This window comes from Bos indicus, chromosome 15, assembly GCF_029378745.1.
Source record: "Bos indicus isolate NIAB-ARS_2022 breed Sahiwal x Tharparkar chromosome 15, NIAB-ARS_B.indTharparkar_mat_pri_1.0, whole genome shotgun sequence".
NCBI lineage: Eukaryota > Metazoa > Chordata > Mammalia > Artiodactyla > Bovidae > Bos > Bos indicus.
In genome coordinates this window covers 16,030,082-16,053,651 of record NC_091774.1, presented here as the reverse complement: position 1 = coordinate 16,053,651, position 23,570 = coordinate 16,030,082, and the positions used below count along the sequence as shown (strand labels likewise).

The window sequence follows — 23,570 nt, the reverse complement described above, 5'->3', positions numbered from 1 at the left end:
ATAATTAAAACTCCCCTAAAATGGCTATATTTTGAAAAAAAATGGGTAACAGGTTAGCAATCATTGCTAATAATTTATGGAGTTTTTGCTGCCTGCTAAGAGCTGACAGCTTTTCACGCAAGTGACTCATGAATTTCTCACAATCCTTTGAGGCAAATACTGTTGTAATTACTACTTTATCAAAAGAAGAAAACCTGATCTTTAGTCAATTAATTTGGCCAGGCATATAACTAATAAGTGACAGAAGGGAAGTTAAGCCCAGAACCATCTCAGTCCTCAGCCTGTGTTTTAAAATACTTAACTGCACCCCCCCAGACTGAAAACCACTTCTGCTGGTTTAGAAAGAGATAATATATGTAACATGCTTCCCTCTACCCTGTACGGGGTCAATCGTGTGCGACTCTTTGCAACCCCTTGGACAGTAGCCCACCAGGCTCCTCTGTCCATGGGATTCTCCAGGCAAAAATACTGGGGTGGGTTACCATTTCCTACTCCAGGGGATCTTTCCAACCTAGGAATCAAACCCATGTCTCTGACATCTCCTGCATTGTCAGGCAGATTCTTTACCATTAGCGCTACCTGGGAAGCCCTGTAACATACTTTGAGCAGTGCATTTGTGGGGGCTTAATAGAGCTTATTCCTTCTCCTAAGGAAAGAGAAGAACTTAATACAAGTTCAGGTCCTTAGCAGCCCTCAAGAGATGAGAGAAAGAAAGTGTTAGCCTCTTGCTGCTACTGCTAAGTCACTTCAGTCATGTCCGACTCTGTGCTACCCACAGACGGCAGCCCACCAGGCTCCCCCGTCCCTGGGATTCTCCAGGCAAGAACACCGGAGTGGGTTGCCATTTCCTTCTCCAATGCATGAAAGTGAAAAGTGAAAGAGAAGTCGCTCAGTCGTGTCCGACTCCTAGTGACCCCATGGACAGCAGCCCACCAGGCTCCTCCTTCCATGGGATTTTCCAGGCAAGAGTACTGGAGGGGGTTGCCAGTCCCTTCTCCGGGGGATCTTCCCAACGCAGAGATCAAACCCAGGTCTCCCACACTGCGTGCAGATTCTTTACCATCTGAGCCACTGGGGAAGCCCAGGAGACAATTGTCTGTACCCATCACTGCTCGGAGTGGGCCCCAGAGTGCTTTGCAGTGGCGTGGTGGGTCTGGCGCCAGGGAAGCATCTCTCCTCTCCAGGGGAGCCTGGAGGAGGAGACATGTGCTTGGGAGGCTACAAAGTATAGCGGCAAGATCAAGAGCTCTGCTCTGAAGAACAGGTTTGAAACCTGGCCCTGTCACTTTAGAGCCATATAATCTTGGAAGATTCCCATAACCTGGCCCAGCCTCTTTCCCTCAGGTGTAAAACATGGATAATGATGCCGCCCATGCAGTGTGTCATGTACCGGTGAAACAAGGTAACACACGACATCACCTGGGACACAGGAGATGCTCTTCCGTACTTGCTTGCTCCAGACAGAAAACTGAGTTTTGATCAATCTCCACCTACAGTATCTCTTACCTGTTCCCTCATTTAGGTTGGGATTCTGAGTGCATTGAAATGTAGGTCCTCAAATATTCTAAACCTGGGGTTCTCAAAGTGTGGTCCAGACCAGCAGCATCAGCATCATCTGGGAGCTTGTTAGAAGTGCAATTCTTGGACCCCACTCTGACCGACAGAATCAGAAACTCCACGGTGCGGCACAGCAGTCTGTTTTAGCAAGCTCTTCTGGTGACTTTCATGCAGCTAAAGTTTAAGAACCACTGCCCTGTAGACACTGAGCATCCTGAGTCTTCCTCTGTTTTCAGCAGGACTTTGTTGAAGGCTCTAGAGAGCCTGCACTTTTCATGTGGTTATGTGACCAACATAGAGTTCATGTTCAGGTTGTTCCCATCTTAAACTTTTTATGATTCAGTTCAGTTCAGCTCAGTCGCTCAGTCATGTCTTTGCAACCCCATGGACTGCAGCACACCAGGCTTCCCTGTCCATCAGCAACTCACAGAGCTTACTCAAACCTTATGTAACATTGAGTTGGTGATGCCATCCAACCATCTCATCTTCTGTCATCCCCTTCTTCTCCCACCTTCAATCTTTCCCAGCATCAGGGTCTTTTAAAATGAGTCGGTTCTTCTCATCAGGTGGCCAAAGTATTGGAATTTCAGCTTCAGCATCAGTCCTTCCAATGAATATTCAGGACTGATTTCCTTTAGGATGGACTGGTTTGATCTTGCAGTCCAAGGGACTCTCACTAGTCTTCTCCAACACCACAGTTCAAAAGCATCAGTTCTTCAGTGCTCAGCTTTCTTTATAGTCCAACTCTCACATCCATACATGACTACTGGAAAAACCATAGCTTTGACTAGATGGACCTTTGTTGGCAAAGTAATGTCTCTGCTTTTTAATATGCTGTCTAGGTTACTTATAACTTTTCTTCCAAGGAGCAAGCGTCTCTTAATTTCATGCCTGCAGTCACCATTTGCAGTGATTTTGGAGCCCCCCAAAATAAAGTCTGTCACTGTTTCCACTGTTTCCCCATCTATTTCCCATGAAGTGATGGGACCAGATGCCATGATCTTAGTTTTCTGAATGTTGAGTTTTAAGCCAACTTTTTCACTCTCCTCTTTCACTTTCATCAAGAGGCTCTTTAGTTCTTCTTTGCTTTCTGCCATAAGGGTGGTGTCATCTGCATATGGTTATTGATATTTCTCCTGGCAGTCTTGATTCTAGCTTGTGCTTCATCCAGTCCAGCATTTCTCATGATGTACTCTGCATCGAAGTTAAATAAGCAGGGTGACAACAGTCTTGACGTACTCCTTTCCTGATTTGGGACCAGTCCATTGTTCCATGTCCAGTTCTAACTATTGCTTCTTGACCTGCATACAGATTTCTTAAGAGGCAGATCAGGTGGCCTGGTATTCCCATGTCTTGAAGAATTCTCCACAGTTTATTGTGATCCACACAGTCAAAGGCTTTGGCATAGTCAATAAAGCAGAAGTTGATGTTTTTCTGAAATTCTCTTGCTTTTGCAATGATCCAATGGATGTTGTCAATTTGATCTCTGGTTCCTCTGCCTTTTCTAAATCCAGCTTGAACATCTGGAAGTTCATGATTCACGTACTATTGAAACCTGGCTTGGGGAATTTTGAGCATTACTTTGCTAGCGTGTGAGATGAGCCAAATTGGTCATTTTCTGGTGTTCCTTTTCTCTCTTCCACTTAATTTGAAACTCATGTTGCTGGAGACTCATAAAGTATCACATCCTAAAGTGAAAGTGAGAGTGTTCATCTTTCAGTCATGTCCAACTCTTTACAACCCTATGGATTGTAGTCTGCCAGGCTCCTCTGTCCATGGAATTCTCCAGGCAAGAGTACTGGAGTGGGTTGTCATTTCCATCTCCAGGGGGATGTTCCCAACCCAGAGACTGAACCAGGGTCTCCTGCGTTGCAGGCAGATTCTCCACCATCTGAGCCACCAGGAAATGATGATTGGAAAGGGACCATTCCCAGAGGCTGGTAGCTCAGTTGGTAAAGAATCCGCCTGCAGTGCAGGAGACCCCGGTTTGACTCATGGCTTTGGAAGATTCCCTGGAGAAGGGATAGGCTACCCACTCCAGTATTCTTGAGCTTCTCTCACGGCTCAGCTGGTTAGGAATCTGCCTGCAATGTGGGAGACCTGAGATTAAACCCTGGGTTAGGAAGATCCCCTGGAGAAGGGAATGGCTACCCACTCCAGTATTCTGGCCTGGAGAATTTCATGGACTGTATAGTCCATGGGATTGCAAAGAGTCAGACATTACTGAGTGGCTTTCACTTTCGGCCTTCCTAATGGAGAAGGAAATGGCAACCAATTCCATTATTCTTGCCTGGGAAATCCCATGGACAGAGCCACCTGGCAGATTACAGTCCATGGGTTTGCAAAGATCGGACATGACTGAACAACTAACACACACGTAACCTTCCTAAGGAACTCATCCTGGGGTGCTCTGGCCTGGGTCCCTACAGGCACCCCTTGCTTTGCCTCCTTTAAGCTCCTTCCTGCTTTAACATACCCACTCAGGCTATTTGTTCAACTCGACTGTTCTTCATCCTCTTCTTTGTCAGCTTGGAGAAGCCTTCCTTTCCACTCCCTCTCAGTAGCTACCCTGTCCATCATTAATCTTTGTTACTGAACCCTGTTCCTTTTCTTCATCACAGGTAGACCAGTTTGTAGTTATAGATTTATATACATTCTAATGAGCAGGGCCTGTGGTAGGGTATTTGCACACCTAGTGGAGGGTGTGGCTTATTCAATGTAATTGATAATATTTTTTGAGTAAATGAATGAATAAATGAACCACTGCAGCTCTCACATGGTTCTGCCTCCTTTCAAACTCTGTTGTACTTTCTATTAATTCTTTCACATAGTCCTTTTGTTTAGGACTTAATTTTTTTATAGTTATTTCTAATTTTTCCCCTCCTGACCTTGGACTTTCCTGAATATTATGTTCTGCTTAGCATAATACTGGCTCTGTCACTGACGCACAATAAGTAATTTTTGATTTCTGGATGGATCACGTATAAGGTGTGAATTTTATACGTGATCCATATAATCTATACGTGATCCATAGTGTCCTCACCCCCACTGGTGGGAAAGATTGAGGGCAGGAGGAGAAGGGGGCAACAGAGAATGAGATGGTCCGATGGCATCAACGACTCAATGGGCATGAATCTGAGCAAACTCCGGGAGATAGTGAAGGACAGGGAAGCCTGGTGTGCTGCAGTTCATGGGGTCGCAAAGGGTCGGACATGACTGAGCAACTGAACAACCACAAAAACCCCCACTCTGAGATTATGCTGTAAAAAATTTTTTTTCTCTTTAATTGAACCACCCAGAGTGGCTGGAGTCCTTGGGGATGGTGAGAGCTTTCCCATTTCTTTGTCTTTGGCATTTAAGGTACAAGATGTACTGGAAGATGTTCTTGTCTTTACTACATATTCTAGAAAGAGAAGAACTAGAACTGCTGGATAGGCCATGGAGGGGCCATTCTTCTCTCTGTTGTTTCTAGCTATGAACAGAGAGGACATGTTTTCGGAATAAAACACACCAGCATACTTTTCAGAATGGTAACTGTAAGCAATCTTAAGTGTGAACATTCTGACCAAAGTTATCTCCAGTTATAACAGTCCTTGTTTTTAATAGTGATTGTTGCTGTTGTTTTAGAAACTCAGTATGATTCCAGTTTTTATGAAAAAAAAGACACTCTCTATACCATCATTGGAAACAGAATAAAACCTAACTAGTTTTTTGTTCATGAAGAGAGAAAGAGAAAGAAATTGTCATAACATGACATAAACTGTAGAATGAATGAAACCGAGGCTGGCTTGTATTAGTAATGCAATTGGATTGACCCAACAATTCAATGGAATGATCAATATAGTTAGAAGCTTGGGAGCTTGTAAGCTGGGCAATATTAACTACTTAGCTAATTCAGACGTTCTCAACCAGGGGCAGTTTTGCCCATAGGAGACATTTGGCAATGTCTGGAGCCAGTATTCCCTGGAGAAGGAAATGGCAACCCATTCCATTATTCTTGCCTGGAAATCGCAGGAACAGAGGACCCTGGCGGTGCATTGGATCATAGAAAAAGCTAGAGAATTCTAGAAAAATATCTACTTCTGCTTCATTGACCACACTAAAGCCTTTGACTGTGTGGATCACAACAAACTGTGGAAAATTCTTAAAAAGATGGGAATACCAGACCACCTGACTTGGAAATCTGCATGCAGGTCAAGAAGCAACAGTTAGAATTAGACATGAAACAATGGACTGATTCCAAATTGGGAAAGGACTACCTCAAGGCTGTCACCCTGCTTATTTAACTTATATGCCGAGTACATCATGCGAAATGCAGGGCTGGATGAAGCACAAGCTGGAATCAAGGTTTCCGGGAGAAATATCAATAACTAGATGACATTACCAGATACACAGATGACATTATCCTTATGGCAAAAAGTGAAGAGGAATTAAACAGTCTCCTGATGAAGGTGAAAGAGGAGAGTGAAAAAGCTGGCTTAAAGCTCAACATTCAAAAAATGCCAAAGATCATGGCATCACAGTCCCATCACCTTATAGCAAACTGATGGGGACACAATGGAAACAGTGACAGACTTTATTTTCTTGGGCTCCAAAATCACTGCAGATGGTGACTGCAGCCATGAAATTAAAAGATGCTTGCTCCTTGGAAAAAAAGCTATGAGAAGCCTTGACAGCATATTACAAAGCAGACATATTACTTTGCCAAAAAAGGTCCATCTGGTTAAAGCAGTAGTTTGGATGGATGTGAGAGTTGGACCATAAAGAAAGCTGAGCACCAAAAAAGTAATGCTTTTGAACTGTGATGTTGAAGAAGACTTTTGAGAGTTACTTGGATGGCAAGGAGATCAAACTAGTCCATCCTAAAGGAAATCAACCCTAAATAGTCATTGGAAGGACTGCTGCTGAAACTGAAGCTCCAATACTTTGGCCACATGATGTGAAGAGCTGACTCATTGCAAAAGACCCTGGTGCTGGAAAGATTGAGGGCAGGAGGAGAAGGGGACGACAGAGGATGAGATGGTTGGATGGCATCACTGATTCAAAGGAGATGAGTTTGAGCAAACTCCAGGAGATAGTGAAGGACAGGGAAGCCTGGCATGCTGCAGTTCATGGAGTCGCAAAGAGTCAGACACGACTGAGCGACTGAACAACGACAACGAGACATTATTAGTTGCCACAACGTGGAATGGGAAGGTTGCTACTGGCATCACATGGGTAGAGGCAGTGATGCTGCTAAGCATCTAACAATGCAGAAGGCAGTCCTCACCACAAAAAAAATCTCAACCCCAAATGTCACATGTGCCAAGGTTGAGAAACTTTGAAACAACCATTCAGCCAAAAAAGTATGAGCTTTCAATATTCTGAAGGTTTCTGTAGTAAGAATAGCAAATAACAATGATTATCATTTAATAAATACCTGTGGCATGCCAGGTGCTTTATATTCTGAGCTGCTGAGTGTCTCAGTCAGGATCTGACCCTGGGTTTGTTTGCAGCCAACGTCTCTCCTCTTCCTTATGAGCTTTCTGATGTAGGTGCATTTTCCCTGTACATGATGGTATCCACCCTCTGCTCCTTGTGTTTTATGTAGACCAGATTATGTGTTTAATGGGCTTCCCAGGTGATGCTACTGGTAAAGAACCCTCCTGCCAATGCAGGAGACATAAGAGACTCAGGTTCAATCCCTGGGTAGGGAAGATCCCCTGGAGTAGGGCCCGGCAACCCACTCCAGTATTCTCGCCTGGAGATTCCCCTGGACAGAGGAGCCTGGCGGGTCCATGGAGTCACAAAGAGTCAGACATGACTGAAGAGACTTAGCACACATGCACATGTGTTTAATGAATATTAGGTAGTGTGCTCAGAGGAGAAAGCCATGAGGCAAGAAGAGACCAGTGTGTCACCATGGGTGTGAAGCTGAAACATCCAGACAAACCGGCCTTGGATCCATCATTCACTCAATGAGCCAAATGCTTGCGTAGGATGACAGCACAGAGCCTGGCCCTGCTTGTTTCATTGTTCAGTTGCTCAGTCGTGTCCGACTCTTTGCGACCCCAGGGACTGCGGCACGCCAGGCTTCCCTGTCCTCCACTATCTCCTGGAGTTTGCTCAGACTCATGTCCATTGAGTCGGTGATGCCATCCAGCCCTCTCATCCTCTGTCGTCCCCTTCTCCTCCTGCCCTCAATCTTTCCAGCACCAGGGTCTTTTGCAATGAGTCAGCTCTTCACATCAGGTGGCCAAAGTATTGGAACTTCAGCATCAGTCCTTCCAATGAATGTTCAGGGCTGATTTCCTTTAGGATGGACTGGTTTGATCTTCTTGAGGTCCAAGAAACTCTCAAGAGTCTTCTCCAGCACCACAGTTTGAAAGCAATGTAGAGTATGTAGATCCAAAACCACGGATGCTGACTGGTTAACTACCTTTCTGCTCGTAGAGCTACATTCAGTTTTTAATGTAAACTAACCTTGTTTCTATTTGGTCCCAATCATAGTTGGAATCTGAAACCAAATATATGTAAAATGTTACTGATGACCTCTTACTAGTCAAATACAAAGTGTTTTTCTCAGGTCTTCGCTCCTGAAAAATAGTCATATATATATTTGATGTAGAAGACTATTCATTTTCTGTATTTGATATAGTGATTATTAATGGTTGAGAAAATTAAAATGTGTGGAGGGGGAAAATTTGCCTGCCAAATTAATCATCACTCTGGATCAATTTGAAAATTCTAGGTGTGGTCTGCTTGATTGGTCAGCAGATTCTTGAGCCCACATTCTGTGCCTGTCACTTCTTCAGAAGCCTAAGAGTCTGTAGCATTTGATAGCATCTTCTTAAAACCCCCCCTGTCTTAACATGCCTTTAAACCTTCCTAGCTCTTCTACTGGACTTCCCTGGTGGCTCAGACGGTAAAGTGTCTGCCTACAACGCGGGAGACCCGTGTTCTTCCCCAGCTCCTGCCTCTTCTGCCTCCTTCTTCCCTGAATTTTCTGTTATGAGCATTCTCCAAGTAAACTTATCTTCACAGCTTCATCTCTTTTTCTCTATAATTCTGTTCTTGACTTCTCAGCTAAGGCCCTTGTGCCTTATTTCCTCTACAGAAAGCCCTTCAACATCTCTCTCAAACCAGTTTTCCCTCTCAGTTCTTCTTCTTCTTCCATCCTTGGTCCATCCATTGGATTAATTGGTTTATAAGTCTTCCAAGAATGATCCATTCTTTCTATGATCCAGCCACAAAATCCGAGTTAACTTGATTACTTTGTTCTTTCTCCCAGGATAGCTGTCCAGTCAATGAAAAGAATAAAATGTTGCTTCAAAGATTTGGTTATCTTCCCTGTATTTGGTATCTTCAAAGATTTGGTATCTCTCTTCCTTTCTATCTCCTTTGCCCAACCTCATGTGTCATTGTTTTCTGCAGCTATTTCCCTGATGGGCTTCCTATCACCAGGGCTATTGGAGTGTTGCTTGAAATAATAGCAAATGTGTGTTGAGCACTTATGTGCATTGTGCTATTTTATATTTACTAATTTATTCAGTCCCTACAACCACCTTGTGAGGTTTGATGCTATTTCCCTCATCTTGCAAAAGAAGAAACTGAGGTTTTAGCAAAGTTAGGTGACTTGCCCAAGTGTCCACAGATAGAGTGGTGGAACTGTGACTCGCCAATCCATTTAGGTTTCATTCCAGTGGATACTTTAAAAATATTAAATTCTGCTGTCTCTCAGGATATAGTGATATTGAATCATGGGCAATTAATACATTTTAGTTTCCTTCCTACTTTCCCTCCTTTTTCTATACATCATTCTCCCTCAGCCTACGTTAGTCACTCAGTCATGACTGACTCTTTGTGACCCCGTGGACTGCAGCCCACCAGGCTCCTCTGTCCATGGGATTCTCCAGGCCAAGGATACTGGAGTGGGTTGCCAGTCCCTTCTCCAGAGGATCTTCTTGACCCAGGGATCGAACCCAGTCTCTTGCACTGCAGGCAGATTCTTTATCATCTGAACCACCAAGGAAGCTTGATTTGAAGAAGCCCCAGGCGAAGCTAAATCCCTACAATGCCCGTGGCTCTGAGCTCCAGAACCCTTCAAGGCTCTCCTTTCTCCTGCATGTACTCGGTCCTCTCAGTTTTTCCGAGTATCTTCAGTGCTTTCCTGCTCTGTGGTGGCATATTTTGTTATTTTAAATAAATAAATCCTTGAAGGGCTGGTTAGCTGCTGCTGCTTTTGTTTCTTTTGTGTGTTATCAAGTACTAGGGTATCAAACTCTAAATGTGATAGGTATTTGGTAAATAATTGTTATATATTATTGCACCTGGATGCTTTTGAACTGTGGTGTTAGAAAAGACTCTTGAGAGTCCCTTGGACTGCAATCCTAAAGGAAATCAGTCTTGAATATTCATTGGAAGGACTGATGCTGAAGCTGAATCTCCAATACTTTGGCTACCTGATGCGAAGAACTGACTCACTGGAAAAGACCCTGATGCTGGGAAAGATGGAAGGTGGGAGAAGGGGACAACAGAGGATGAGATGATTGGATGGCCTCACTGACTCGATGGACATGAGTTTGAGCAAGCTCCAGGAGTTGGTGATGGACAGGGAAGCCTGGCATGCTGCAATCCTTGGGGGTCACAAAGTGTCAGACAGGATTTCGTGACTGAACAACAACAAATCTTGAGAGCAGAGGTTCCTGAACCATTAGGGATGTATGAGGAGAACAGACTGGAATCAGAAGGGCACACCACCCACTAGGATTGAGTGGAGGGGTAAAACTGCTGGTGGATTGCTTAGCTCATTGCCTCAGTCCAGGCAGGAATCCCTGAAAGAACCCTGGTCTAGAGAGGAGCACAAGGTGAGAGGTTTGGAATGCCCTGACTCTCCTCCGCTGAGCAGCAGAGCCAGCTCCTGGAAACTAGGGAGAAATGTTACAAGATGTGGGTGAGTTTCAGGCCCCCAGATCAAGGCTCCAGAGATGCATTAATTGGATATGCAGGAGCGATTGAGGATGTTATATTCAATATAGCCTGATTTAAGACGTGAGGCAGAATCAGCAGCCTTTTCCCAGAGTTCCTTTCTTTGCCTCCACTCCTAGAGGGGTTATGACCACCAGTTGTAGGCTCTCGGGTTGTAGAATCTGTTTTGGCCCTTCTGCTTGTCAACGGAGCCCATCGCAGCGGCTGGTCGCCCAATCCCAGTGCGTGATAGAAGCCCTGGAGACCAGGGCAATGCAGAGAGAAAACTCTGGCCACTTTTCATCTGAAAATGCTTCTTAAGAAGAAAAAAAAAGACTCCTACAGAGACCTCATCTGGACTTTGAGGGCAGATCGGGAAAACGACTTCGGCCGGAGTTGGTCTGGTGGGGAGGAAGAGAAAGTCGCAGGAAGGAGACCGAACCGAGAGAGGCCGTTGCCCTCCTCATTCCGGGGCGGACACTCGAGCTGGAGCCCAGGGAGGTGGCAGCAGGCGGTCTCCGGGGCCTGGGGAGGGGCGGCGAGCGGGTGAGGGCGGGCTCTAGGGCCCAGCGGCCGGGCGCCCGGCGGGGGTGGAGTGTAGGGTTACGCGGACCAGCCCGGACCACCCTCCCCGGGCGGCGGCGCGGGCGCCAGGGCGCTCTAGGACCCAGAGGCGGCGCTGGGATTTGGGGCTGGAGGGGAAGCCCCGGGCTGGTCTCCGCTTCCCGTGTGAATGGGGGCGATCGCCGGGCGCCGCTTCCGCAGGCTGCCCCCACGCCGTGCCCAGCGCGCTGCCCGGCGGCCGCCGTCCCCAGCCGCGGAGCTGAGCTGGCCATGATCGCCTCATGTGGAGGGCAAAGTTGCGCCGGGGAACTTGTGAGTCTGCGGTGAGAGGTAACCAGTCCCCGCTCGGGGTGCAGGGAGGGGCGCCCCCGAGTCTCCAGCGCCGAGGACCCAGCCGATCGATGTTCTCCGCTCCCAACCACTCCGGGCCGGGGGAGCGGTGGGGAGAGCTCCTTTCCCGGGGGGCTCCGGGCTGAGGTCGGCCCGGCTTCGGAGCGACTTGGGCAGCCTTTTTTTCGGCCCCGGGGACCGAGAGTGCCCGCCACCGGAATCTTGATCCCCCTTACCTAGATTACTTAAAAAAAAAAAAAAATTAAAACTACGTTTCCGCGCCACTCTGCAGGCCCCAGACTGGGAGTCGTTTGGCCGTCGCGGCCCGGGACCCGGGGTGCAGAAGCGCCCCAGCCGTGGGGCGGGCCTTTAACGGAGGGGCGCTGCCATATGGCCGCGCTCCGCACCACCCGCCCGCGCGCGGGTCCCCGGCGGCGGAGGGAAGCGGTGGCCGGCGGCCGCTTCCCGGCGCGCGAGACAAAGGCGCTCACGCCCGCCCGCCCGACACGCGGGGACCTTCCTACGGCCCCAAACTCTCGGCCCTGGAGGGTGGGGGCGGCGAAGGGACGCCCCAGCCTCGGATCGCCTTCTCCGATTGCTGCTTCTTTGTTCTCTGCGGACAAGTTTCTTTGGCCGAAACTGGGGAGTGAGATCCCTTTCTCTCCCTTGCTGTTACTGATGCTTCAAAAGCATCTGTTTTCGGGGTGGGGGAAACATTAAACTTTCCAAGTGGCACTGGCCTTTCTTGGAATGGTACTTCCGTGGCAGGAGGGAGATTGGCACTTCGGTTGATGACAGCTGGGCAGAGCCGGGCCCCCGGGCTGGGCCAGGGGCCGGACGTGCCCCGTGGGCAGCCGAGCTGGAGGGCCGGGCGGCCGAACCGACGAGCTGCTGGCGCACACCCATCTCCAGGACCCCCGCCGTGGCGACCTTTCCAGGTTTCCCCCTTAGGAGCTCCGGCTGAGAACCCGGCTGGCGGCCCGCAGCTCCCGCTCCTCGCCACGCCCTGCCCTCTAGTATCTTGATTGATGGCTGTAAAGACTTTACATTTTTGTTCCAAGGGTTTTTGCATCTTTGATTTCGGTGTTGGTTTACTGTCCCCAGGTGGCACGTGCTTTGGAAAATGCCCGGCTGGTGTGTGGATCACCTGGACTGGGGCTTCAGTAGACGTGGTCCTGATGATGGGCCGGCCTCGGAGACTTGGCGGTTGGGACAGAACACTTTTTGCTCTCGGTCCCTCCTCAATTCCTTTGCCCTGTCCTGTTGGAGTGTGGACATGGTTGCCGGCTTCTTCCGAGGCGTGTTAGGAGGATCGAGTTTTTATTCCATCCCTGGGTTGGGAAGATCCGCTGGAGAAGGAAATGGCAACCCACTCTAGTGTTCTGGCCTGAAAAACCTCATGGGCAGAGGAGCTTGGGGGGCTACAGTCCACAGCGTCGGAAGGAGTCACTGACTCGACAACTAAACACACACACACAACAGGCACTGGAGGTAGGGAGCCAGTCACCCTTTATGATCCCCAAAGATGCTTTGGACCACCCCAAACAATAAGGGTACTTGCTATAAGCAAATACAACCAGAATAGAGGGCTTATTCATAGCTCCTATTCCAAAAAATGTCCTTCCTTTTCGGGAAGTGAAAAGCCTGGACTTGAAATGTTGAACAGTCATTCCTCTCTCTGCTTCCAAAACTGGCCAGTGTGTCCCTGCCAGGCTGACTGAAGATTTCCCCTGACTGCCCACCTCTCCTGGACCCCACAGCTCTCCTTGGACATCTAACATGGTAGGGGGTGGGGTCTCTCTAGATTGCAAGTTCTTGAAGCATCTAGACCAGTGTGACGTTTATCTCCCAGGACCGGGCTCAGATCATCATAGTGCATCTACTATAACGCTTTTTATGGAAGCAATGTGGTCACAGTACTTCACACATTTTGAGCTGTTCTGCAGGGGAGCAGAGGATTGGAAACCACTGATTTGATCAGAATAAAAAGGAGTAGGGCATAGAGGAGAAGGCTTTAGAGCCGCCTGCCTCTACTCCCTGGTGGGGTGTGAGTGGATGCTTAGTTTTTGGATGGATATACTTGCTTTGGTGAGGTACATTTTTTCAAGATAAATGAAGAAACCCTTGTGAACTCTATAAGTAGGATAGGATGAGAGAAGGCACTCTTTAAAAAAAAAAATTATATTTTGACTTAGGTGGGGAGGCAGTCTTAGTTGTGGCCCTGGGATATAGTTCCCTGACCAGGGACGTAACGCAGGTCCCAGGTTTTGAGATCAGAGTCTTAGCCACTCTAGCACCAGGGAAGTCCTGAGAAGGTGCTCTTAAATCCACTTCCCTCTCCCTTCTTTTTAAAATGTGCACAAGTCTTGGTGTTTTCCTTCGGTGCAGATGGTGGAGGGTGAAGAATACTAATGTACAGAAGGACATGTGGAGATCAAAGCACTTAAAAATACATCTTTTCATGGAAGCTAATGGAGGACTTTGAGTTTAAATGAAATTTTAAATTGCTGTCCTTAAGAAAAGCACAGGAATGCAGAAATGTGAGTGATTTTATGGGAAGGCACTCTGCTGATTAGACTTGAGAGTGTCTGCCCTTGACTGGTTTGTCTGGAAGGCTTCTGTGTAGAGAACTCTGCTTTTTTTTTTTTTCGATGTCTACCCCTGTGGAGTAGTGTGGACCCAGTGCCTGGGGGAAACATGGCTGAACTAATTGAAATTAGATGGCAGTCTGGTTGGTGAGAGTTTTGTGGAAGAGTACAGCCCATGGGTACCAGTGCTGTGTTTCTTAATAATCTGTGAAAATGCTTTGAAAATGATGAAGTATTGTGTGACATAAAGCTTTTCAAAGAAAAAAAAATAATGAATGACTTAGGAAAGGAGGGGATTGCTAGTGAAAATTGTAAAAATCTGATTTTCCAGGCCAGTAAATGAAAAAGGAAGTAACTTTGTAAGACCTGTTAATAGTCCTGATAAGCAAAATTCTCACAAAGTAACATTCTCCTGGCAGGAACTGCACCCCCCTCACAACCCTTCACCACTTTCAAGTATCTGTCTGCATTTTAAATGGATGTGGAAACTTAGATCAGTAAATTCTCTAGTGTTTTGAATAATTTTTCTCCTCCTAGTTTTTCATTAATTTTGGTAGGTTCTTATGTCCCAGAATTCACTGGGCAGTGGAATACTTGAAAAGCAAGGGGTAGCTTGGAGGTCATGGAAGAGGACATATTTAATTATAAGGTTTGTTGGAAATAGTCTGGGGTTCTTGAGGTTTTTATTTGTTTGCTGAACAATTTTTTTTTTTAATTTATTTTGTTGGTTTGTTTTGTCTCAGAAGGAAGGCAGAATTTAAATCTTGGCCATCGTGGGTAGATCCACACAGGGCATTTTCTGAAAGAGAGCCTCGCCTGGGCTTGTGTGTTGGCACCACTTTCAGTTCTCCTCTGACTTGTGGGCCCTTGGCCTCCATCCTTGTGAAACTTTAGGGTCTATTCATGCCAGGCTGTTAGGACCAGACTCCTGGATTCCCAAAGTGGCTCACACATCAGGCATCTTTCCTCCCTTTATTGGGGGATGAGGGAGTAGCTCCAACATATTAGGAAATGTATCCCCTTTATGCCTCTGGAGAACTGGGTTTAACTTAAAAAAAAAAAAAAAAAAAATCAAGCCAGTGGGCCTACTTTGTGTGTTTAAATCTGTAATTGGGACTTCACTGGCCAGTCGTGCATTTATGTACACTTCTTTTTTTGTTTGTTTTAAGTGAAATGCCTGTAATTCCGTTGTTTAACTTTTAGTTTTGAAATGATTGTAGCTTTATGGGAAGTTGAAAAATCGAAGAGAGGTCCCGTGTTCACTTCACTTCAGTCTCCCCCATTGGTAACATCTCACGTATCCCAGGGACGGGGGAGCCTGGTAGGCTGCCGTCTATCGGGTCACACAGAGTCGGACACGACTGAAGCGACTTAGCAGCAGCACGTAACCAGAGCATAGCAGCAGAACCAGTAAATAAACGTTGGTACAATCCAAACCATATTCAGACTTCACCAGTTTTACATGCGGACATTTGGGGGGAGGGCAGTGTAGTATCCTTCGTCTGTGTGGATTCCTGTAGCTACTTCCGCAGTCAAGATACAGAGCTGTTCTGTCACCTCCCAGCTCTTTGCGCCACGCCTTTGTAGTCACGCCTCCCTTAGCCCCGCCCCATCTCTTAAACCTGGTAACTTGTGAGGTTTTTTGGGTGGCTCTTTGCCATCTGTAATTTTGAGAATATTACATACATAGCTTTATGCGGTATGTGGTCTTTTGAGATTAGCATTTTCACTCAGCATAACACCCTTGAGATCCACCCAAACCGTTGCATCATCACTGGTTCATTCCTTTTTATTGCTGAGTAATATTCTATGGTGTTGATATACCAGTTTGTTTAAGCATTTACCCACTAAAAGACACCCAGCTTGTTTTCAGTTTTTGGCTCTTACAGTTGAGGTTGCTGTGAACATTCATGTACAGGTTTTGATGAGGACAGAGTTTTCATTTCTCTAAGACAAATGCCTTGGATTGCGATTGCTGGGTTTTGGGTGGTAAGCATGTGTTTAGTTTTTTCTTTTTTAAAGAAATCATCAAACTTTCCCAGCATGGCTATACTCTTTCACATTCCCACCAGCCATGTGAGAGGTGCAGTTTTTCTGCGTCCACACCACCATTTGTTTATTATTTTAGTCTCCCAGTAAATGTTCTAGTCTCATCATGGTTTTGATTTGCATTCTCTAACGGCTGATGGTATTGGACATCATGTGGTTATTTGTCATCTGTGTGTCCTTTATGGTGAAATGTCTGCTCCTGTCTTGCCCATGTTCTAAGTGTATTTTATTTTATTTTTTTTGCTATTGAGCTTTGAGAATTCTTCATATAGTCCAGATATGAGTCCTTTGTCAGATTTGTGGCTTGTGTATATATTTTTTTCCAACATGTAGCCTGTCTTTTTGAACTTTTAACAGGATCATTTAGAGGACAAAATTTTTAAAAATTTTGCTAATATCCAGTTTATTGATTTTTTTTTTTTTTTTTTGCTTTTATGAACTGTGCTTTTGGTGTCACATCTAAGAACATTTTGCCCAAGTTAATTTCCCAAAGATTTTCTGTTTTTTAAAAGTCTCATAGTTTTACGTCTTCAAACTGCAGTTCCCTTATACCCTCTTAATAATGTGTATGTCTTGCTATCCATGTTATCAACCATCTCTTAGGTGTCGATTGTGTATTTTAGTGCTCTGGAAGCCCACCGGTGAATCAGATATAGTTCCCGCTCTCCCAAGCTCACTATTGGCGCAGTGGTGTGCAGACATTCCCAGGTGTTACTTGTCAGAATAGAGAAGAGCAAGGGAGAAGTATGTGGGAACCGAGAGAAGAGAAGCCTCAGGGAGTTCCCCTCTGATCCCGTGTCAGGGAGGGCTTCCCTGGGCGTGTTGCCCGAGCATGGTGAGAAGGCAGTGGGTTCTTACTTCGATCTAGGTTTTGAGTATTTTACTGGCATGAATTCTTCCGTGTAAGTTACCCAGGTTCTTGAGCACGGGCTGAAAGACTCTGAGTAAACCGAGTGGTTGAGGACTCTTTTGAACAGCACATGGCATACTAGCCTTTAAAAGGAAGTACTTAAAACTGAATAGCATAAAAAGTATGAGTAAGATTGAATAGATTTAAAGTTAGAATATGTGTCAAAATGAAAAAAGCAGTAGTATTTTGGATTGTTTAGGTCGGATAGATCTGGTTTGCTTCTTGGCCCTGCCACCTCCTTGCTGTGTGAGCTCAGCAAATGTGACCTGTGCAGCCTCACAGAGACAGTGGAGACAGTCATAGTGCTCACCTAGGGGTGGAGGGTGCAGGTGAAATAAAATGATGCATATATAGTACTTAGCACAGTGCTGGGCACAGTCAATAAACGCCTATTATTATTTTAAAATAGCAGGAGATAAATGATTTTGTTTTGTATATTCTCATTTCTTTCTCTGAGAAACTGGAATACCAGCTCTTAATCGAAGCTTAAAAAAAGCCATAGAAATTTGTCTTTTCACACTTGGGAACACAGTTGTGTACTAAATACTATTTATTCTAAAAATTATTTAAGTATAGTTGATTTACAATATTGTGTTAATTTATGCTGTACAGCAAAGTTATTTATGTATATATATTCTTTTTCATATTTTTTCCATGATGCCTTATTACAAGATATTGAATATAGTTCCCTGTGCTATACAGTAAGACCTTGCTGTTTGCAAATATTTATTGAGATTAGAAGCTAGGATACTCTGTTCACAATCTAGTATTCCCTATAGAATATACCTTCCCCTGCTGCTGCTGCTGCTGCTAAGTCGCTTCAGTCATGTCTGACTCTGTGCGACCCCATAGACGGCAGCCCACCAGGCTCCCCCATCCCTGGGATTCTCCAGGCAAGAATACTGGAGTGGGTTGCCATTCCCTTCTCCAATGCATGAAAGTGAAAAGTGAAAGTGAAGTCTCTCAGTCGTGTCGACCCTCAGCGACCCCATGGACTGCAGTCTTCCAGGATCCTCCGGCCATGGGATTTTCCAGGCAAGAGTACTGGAGTGGGGTGCCATCGCCTTCTCTGTACCTTTCCCCTACTTCTAAACAAATTTCTTTTTTAGAATTTATGTAAAAAAATTTTTTTGGCTGCACTCGTGGCCGAGCACACAGGCTTAGTTGTCCCGCAGCATGTAGTTAGCTCCTAGACCAGGGATGGAACTTGCATCCAGATTCTTATCCACTGGGCCAACAGGAAAACTCCTAAACCAAGATTTTCTGAGTAAAGAACAATTTCCTCTGTGCCCTGACCACAGGAGGTGTGTGCGGTCCCAAGCTAGTTCAGAGCTCGGTGGTGGTGTCACTAAGACACTAAGTCATGTCTGACTTTTGCGACCCCATGGACTGAAGCCCGCCAGGCTCCTCTGTCCATGGGATTCTCCAGGCAAGAATACCGGAATGGGTTGCCATTTCCTTCTCCAGGGGATTTTCCTGACCTAGAGCTCAAACCTAGGTCTCCTGCATTGCAGGCAGATTCTTTTACCGACTGGACTGAGTCCTTTATTACCCGAAGTACAGTACATCAGGGCTGATGTCACCAGGACGTGTCTCAAACTTCACTCCCGGCGGCTCCCTTTCCTTTCCCTTGATGACCAGGTTGTTTATTTCCCAGAGGAAATGGACTGGGCTTCAGATGTAGAATTGTGGCGCGGTGGTTCTCAAACGTGGGTGGACCTGGGAATCATCAGGAGGGCTTGTTTTAAGCCAGACTGCTGGGCCCCACTGGCTGTTTCTGTTTCACCAGGGCTTGGAGAGGGCCTCAGAATTTGCACTTCAGACAAGTTTCCAGGGGCCACTGTTGCTGCTGGTTCTGGTTCGGGGACCACATTTTAAGAAGGACTATTTTAGGGCATAGCCTCCCCCCAACCCCATAAATTAGCCTAGACTGGTGCTTTACTCTTTGGAACTGAGTCTGTTCCTGTTTAATAGTTGAGATTAACGTCAGTTTGATTTCTGTGGCTCCTGGCTGATGTGCCTGATTGCATCCTCTAATCCCTCCTCCACGCCTTCCCCCTTCACCACCACAACTTTTCCATTGTCTTTTGACCTCTCACTCCTTGGAAGACATGTGAGATTAGGGTACATGGTGACCAAGTGCCGGCGATATTGCCTTGGCCAATTCACTTATGTAAAATAAATGTGTTACTAATGCTTATATCCTGATGTTAGGTGAGGCTTACCTGAGATAATGCATGTGAAAGGGCCACATAAGAGGTAAAGCATGGTGCAAAATTTATTTTTTATTATTTTGAGCGTCCTTGATTTCCCTTTGAAAGAGTATCCTAGGATTTTGGGGGTGGACTGATGCTGAGTCTCACTGCTGCTGAGGGCACCTGGTAAGACAGCAGGGACATTGTAGAGTGGCTTCCTACAGTGGACCGTTTGGGCTCGGGTCTCTAAGGGCCTTCCGAGTTGTGATGTGTTGGAGGCACATTGATATATAATTGTCATGACCAGAGAAGAGTTCAGAGCTGGAAAAAAGCTGGAGCGGATGCTGCACTGTTAAGGAAGTTCACTTCCTCACAGTAGAGAAATAGAATTCCATGATTTTTTTTTTTTTCCTGGCAGCTTAAACTGGCCCCTGTTTTGTTTTTTTTTTTTTAAGTTCTAGATCTCCTCCGTCCACGGTAACCGCTAGCCACATGTGGCCATCTAAAATTAATGAGCATTAAATGAAATTAAACCTTCAGTTTAGTTTAGCCACGATTCAGGTGCCTAAGAACCATTTCCAATCATCACAGCAAGTTCCACTGGCCAGTGCTATTCTAAAAAGATACTAACCCTGTTTGTCTGAAGGTAGCATCACTGGGCTTCTTATTGTGGGACCAGGACATGTTTCTGAGTGAAATGTACCACTCCTCCTTGGAGGTCTGGTGTGGACTGATGGGGAGAAAATACCACGGGGGATACTCCACTGTCAGCTTGAACCTCACTTTGCCACTTGGCGTTTCTGAGACTCTCTACTTGGAAGGTAGGTCAGTGAGGCATCTGGGAGTGGAGCTTACCAACGTAGCAGGCTGCTGTCAAGGGAGTGGGGTCTACTGTTTCTCGGGGGTATTCCTAGATTTGTTTGTGGGGTTCTTTCAGGAATCTGGTCCTTGAGAGAAACAAATGGAAGTGTCAGGGTGGGTTTAGCCCTGAGATGCCCCTCTCCTGGAGAGGGATTTAGCCCCAAGATGCCCCTCTCCTGGGGAGGGATTTAGCCCCGAGATGCCCCTCTCCTGGGGAGGGATTTAGCCCCGAGATGCCCCTCTCCTGGGGAGGGATTTAGCCCCAAGACGTCCCTCTCCTGGGAAGGGCTTTAGCCCCGAGATGCACCTCTCCTGGGGTGGAATGTAGCCCTGAGATGCCCCTCTCCTGGGGCGGAATTTAGCCCTGAGATGCCCCTCTCCTGGGGTGGGATTTAGCCCTGAGATGCCCCTCTCCTGGGGAGGGCTTTAGCCCTGAGAAGCCCCTCTCCTGGGGAGGCCCTGCTGTCAGCTCCTCCACCTCGGGTCAGCTGCTTCTTCGCACCAGCCTGTGCCAGTGGGTGGCGGGCGGGGGGCTCGCTCATCTGGTTCAGGGCGCCGGTTTGGACTTGCTCGGATGCCATTCCCCACTGCGTCATTCTCGCTGTTGCTGCCTTTGAAGGTGTTCCGCAGACTGTCGAGCGCTTCTCCTTCCTCACCTGCACCCGCTCAGTCACCAGGTGGGCCCCAGGAAGTCTCCTGGACCCATCCCCTTCCTTCACGTGTCCCCACCGCCCCGCTGGCTGGACTCCTGTGACCTGGGCTCGTGTGGGAGCCACGCGATAGGCACTCCCCTCTCTGCTGTCTCACACCTCTTCCGATGAGCCCTGTCCTCCCCACCACCCCTCTCAGAACAGGCAGAGCCAGACAAGGATGGCAGGTGTCCTGTCTTCATGCCTGCTCTGCCTCCTCAGTGTGAGGTGGGGCCCACACACGCCCCATAGCCCTGCGCCTCCCTGCCTGCTCCTGGCATGTCCCTGCCAGTGGCCACTGCTCAGCTGTAAGGGCTGCTCTGGGAAGGGAGGCCCAGGCGTGGGGCCCTGGAGCAGGTGTGGGCCCGCCTTGCCCTTCCTCACAGGAGCCGTGCTCTGAAGGGCTCTGAGAACCAGGTTTCTCGTGAGTCAGTCTTTCTGTCTGGGCAGTCTGGGGAAAGGAGGGAATGTCATATTCTCTTGTTTCCTGAGGGATGGGCTCCTAGTATCATGGCCACCAAGTTGTTCATCCTGGTGATGGGGGAAAATTTGGTTGAAAGATGTGAGGGCAATTTATTCATTCATACGAACTCTTAATTTATAATCAACCCTTATTTTAGGATGGTAGGTTTGTTTTCAGTGCTTGATATTGCAGGCAGTACTTTACTAGCTTTGTGCTTATCTCTTTGCAAATGTGCTAATATATATCTAATATAAATTTCTAGAACGATAACCACATATGAGTACATTTTGAATGTTAATGGATATAGCCAAGTTACCTTCCAGAGGTTCTGTTTTTTTCCATAAATTCTCCTCAAGTCAGTTTTGTTCAAATTTTACCACCTGATAAAGAAAAAAACTGTTATATTTTAAATTTTTATTTATTTATTATGAGTGGCATTTAGCATCCTTTTATACATTTATAAACTATTTGTATCTGTTTTCCTGAGAACTTTCTATTTATGTGAAACTTTTGCATGTTGATTTGCAAGATCTCCTTATACCTTGAAGGATGAACCATTAATTGTCAAAGAAAAAGATGTGAGGGCAGACAAGAGGGCCTCTCTGGGGTCTTTTTTGAGGGACGGGTCAAGAAGGAGGAAAGGGTAGAAACAGAGACTAGGAAATGTTCTTTTTCAGAATTACGGAACCTTGTGGATGCAGTAGACATTTGTTTGTGTGTTAAACTCCCTGCAGAACACACCTAACTCCACTCTAGTTTCTGAAAAAAGAAGTGGTCTAATGTTCCTTTGACTAGAAGAGGAAAAGAAAATGCCTTCTGAAATCACAGTAGGCTTAAATGAAGGCACCTGGGAAAGTACTGTAACCAGCAGCCCAGTACCATTTACCCGAAACCCTGAAAACAGTGGGGATTGTGAGGGTAAGAAGCTGGAGGTTTGTTAAAGGCGAGGGGTCCCCAACCCCCAGGCCATGGGCCTGTAGTGGTCCGTGGCCTGTTAGGAACTGGGTGAGCAGCGGGTGAGCCAGCAAAGCTTCGTCTGTATTTACAGCCGCTCTCCATCGTTTGTATTACCTCCTGAGCTCCTCCTCCTGTCAATCAGCTGTGGCATTAGATTCTCAGAGGTGCTCGAACCCTACTGTGAACTGCGCATGTGAGGGATGTAGGTTGCCGGTTCCTTCAGAGAATCTAATGTCTGATGATCTGTGTTGGTGAGGCTGGCCTTGGGGAGTGGCTGCCACTGTCTCCCATCGCCTCCAAATGGGACTGTCTAGTTTCAGGAAAACAAGCTCAGGACTCCCCCTGATTCTGCAGTATGGTGAGCTGTATAATTATTTCAGCTGTATAAAGTAATAATAATAGAAGTAAGGTGCACAGTCAGTGCCGTGGGTCTGGACTGTGGCAGGGCCTAGTAGAGACAGCTTGTTTCTGTCCTCTGTACTGAGAAGAGGCCGGAGGTGACTGGATGATTTGGGATTGGGTCATCTGGAGACTCCTTCATTCATTAACCTGGCCCCAGGGCTGGGGTGCACTTCAAGGCTAGGTGTGCAGACTGGAGCTCCTGCAAGTGGCCTTTCCTCTCAGCATCAAACTAGTCAGAATTCTTACATGGTGGCTCAGAGCTCCAGCTGTGAGTGTCCCAGCAAACAAGGTAGAAACTGCTCTGCCTTTTATGTTAGTCTGCATCCACTAATCCCAAACTCCCAATCCATCCCTCCAACCAGTCTCCTTGGCAAATACAAGTCTGTTCTCTACGTCTGACATAGAGAAGTTCGTTTAAGTTGAGATAAGTTCATTTCTGTCATATTTTAGATTCCACACGTAAATGATATCATATGATACTTGTCTTTCTCTTTCCAACTTCACTTAGTATGATAATCTCCACCCAATAGCCATGATTCTTGTTCCATTTCCCCATTCTCGTAAAAGAAGCCAAAATGTATTGGACATACACTTTGTGCTGGAACAACTGCTTGTAGCCCTTGCTGTTGTCTCAGTTAAGCTTTATAACAGCCCTGTGTAGTAGGTCCTTTTATCCCCAATTATTAATACCAATGTAATGGCCAACAAGAAGTTAACTCGTTTGCTCTAGTTCAGGTAGTTTAATATATGGCAGAGCCTGGATTTTTACATTGTTTAAGAATCAACGTACATTGTTTAAGAAGGAGATTTGCCAAAATAAAATGAAAAGCATGGCACATCCTTCCTTTCCATTTAGTGGATATTTTCTCCTCTGTCATTTTTATTCTTTAAACCTTTCTAATACTCTCGTCTTCTGGCTTGAGAGCATCATTCTCTTTTCCTTTCAGTCATCATTTCTTACATCCTTCCCTTTGTCCAAATGTTGCCTGACTTCCTGCTGGGCTGGTTATTACAATTTCTTTTCTTCCCACCTCTTAAAAGTAATCTCACGGAGCCTTT

At 46.5% G+C, this 23,570-nt stretch overlaps 1 protein-coding gene across 7 annotated transcripts in view; it reads left to right on the top strand.

The window, feature by feature from the left end:
* Window positions 1-23,570, top strand: part of AMOTL1 (angiomotin like 1) — a 198,308-nt gene that overhangs the window by 65,728 nt on the left and 109,010 nt on the right. For 2 of the 7 annotated variants that reach the window (XM_019974855.2, XM_019974853.2), the window contains exon 1: window positions 11,143-11,397. The exons of 4 other annotated variants lie outside the window; for them this stretch is intronic. In XM_019974855.2, the coding sequence (XP_019830414.2) occupies window positions 11,349-11,397 (49 nt within the window). In that variant the 5' untranslated portion in view covers window positions 11,143-11,348. Of the gene's footprint in view, window positions 1-11,141; window positions 11,398-23,570 lie in introns of those variants that run through there. One more of the 7 variants, XM_019974854.2, reaches the window with a different exon arrangement.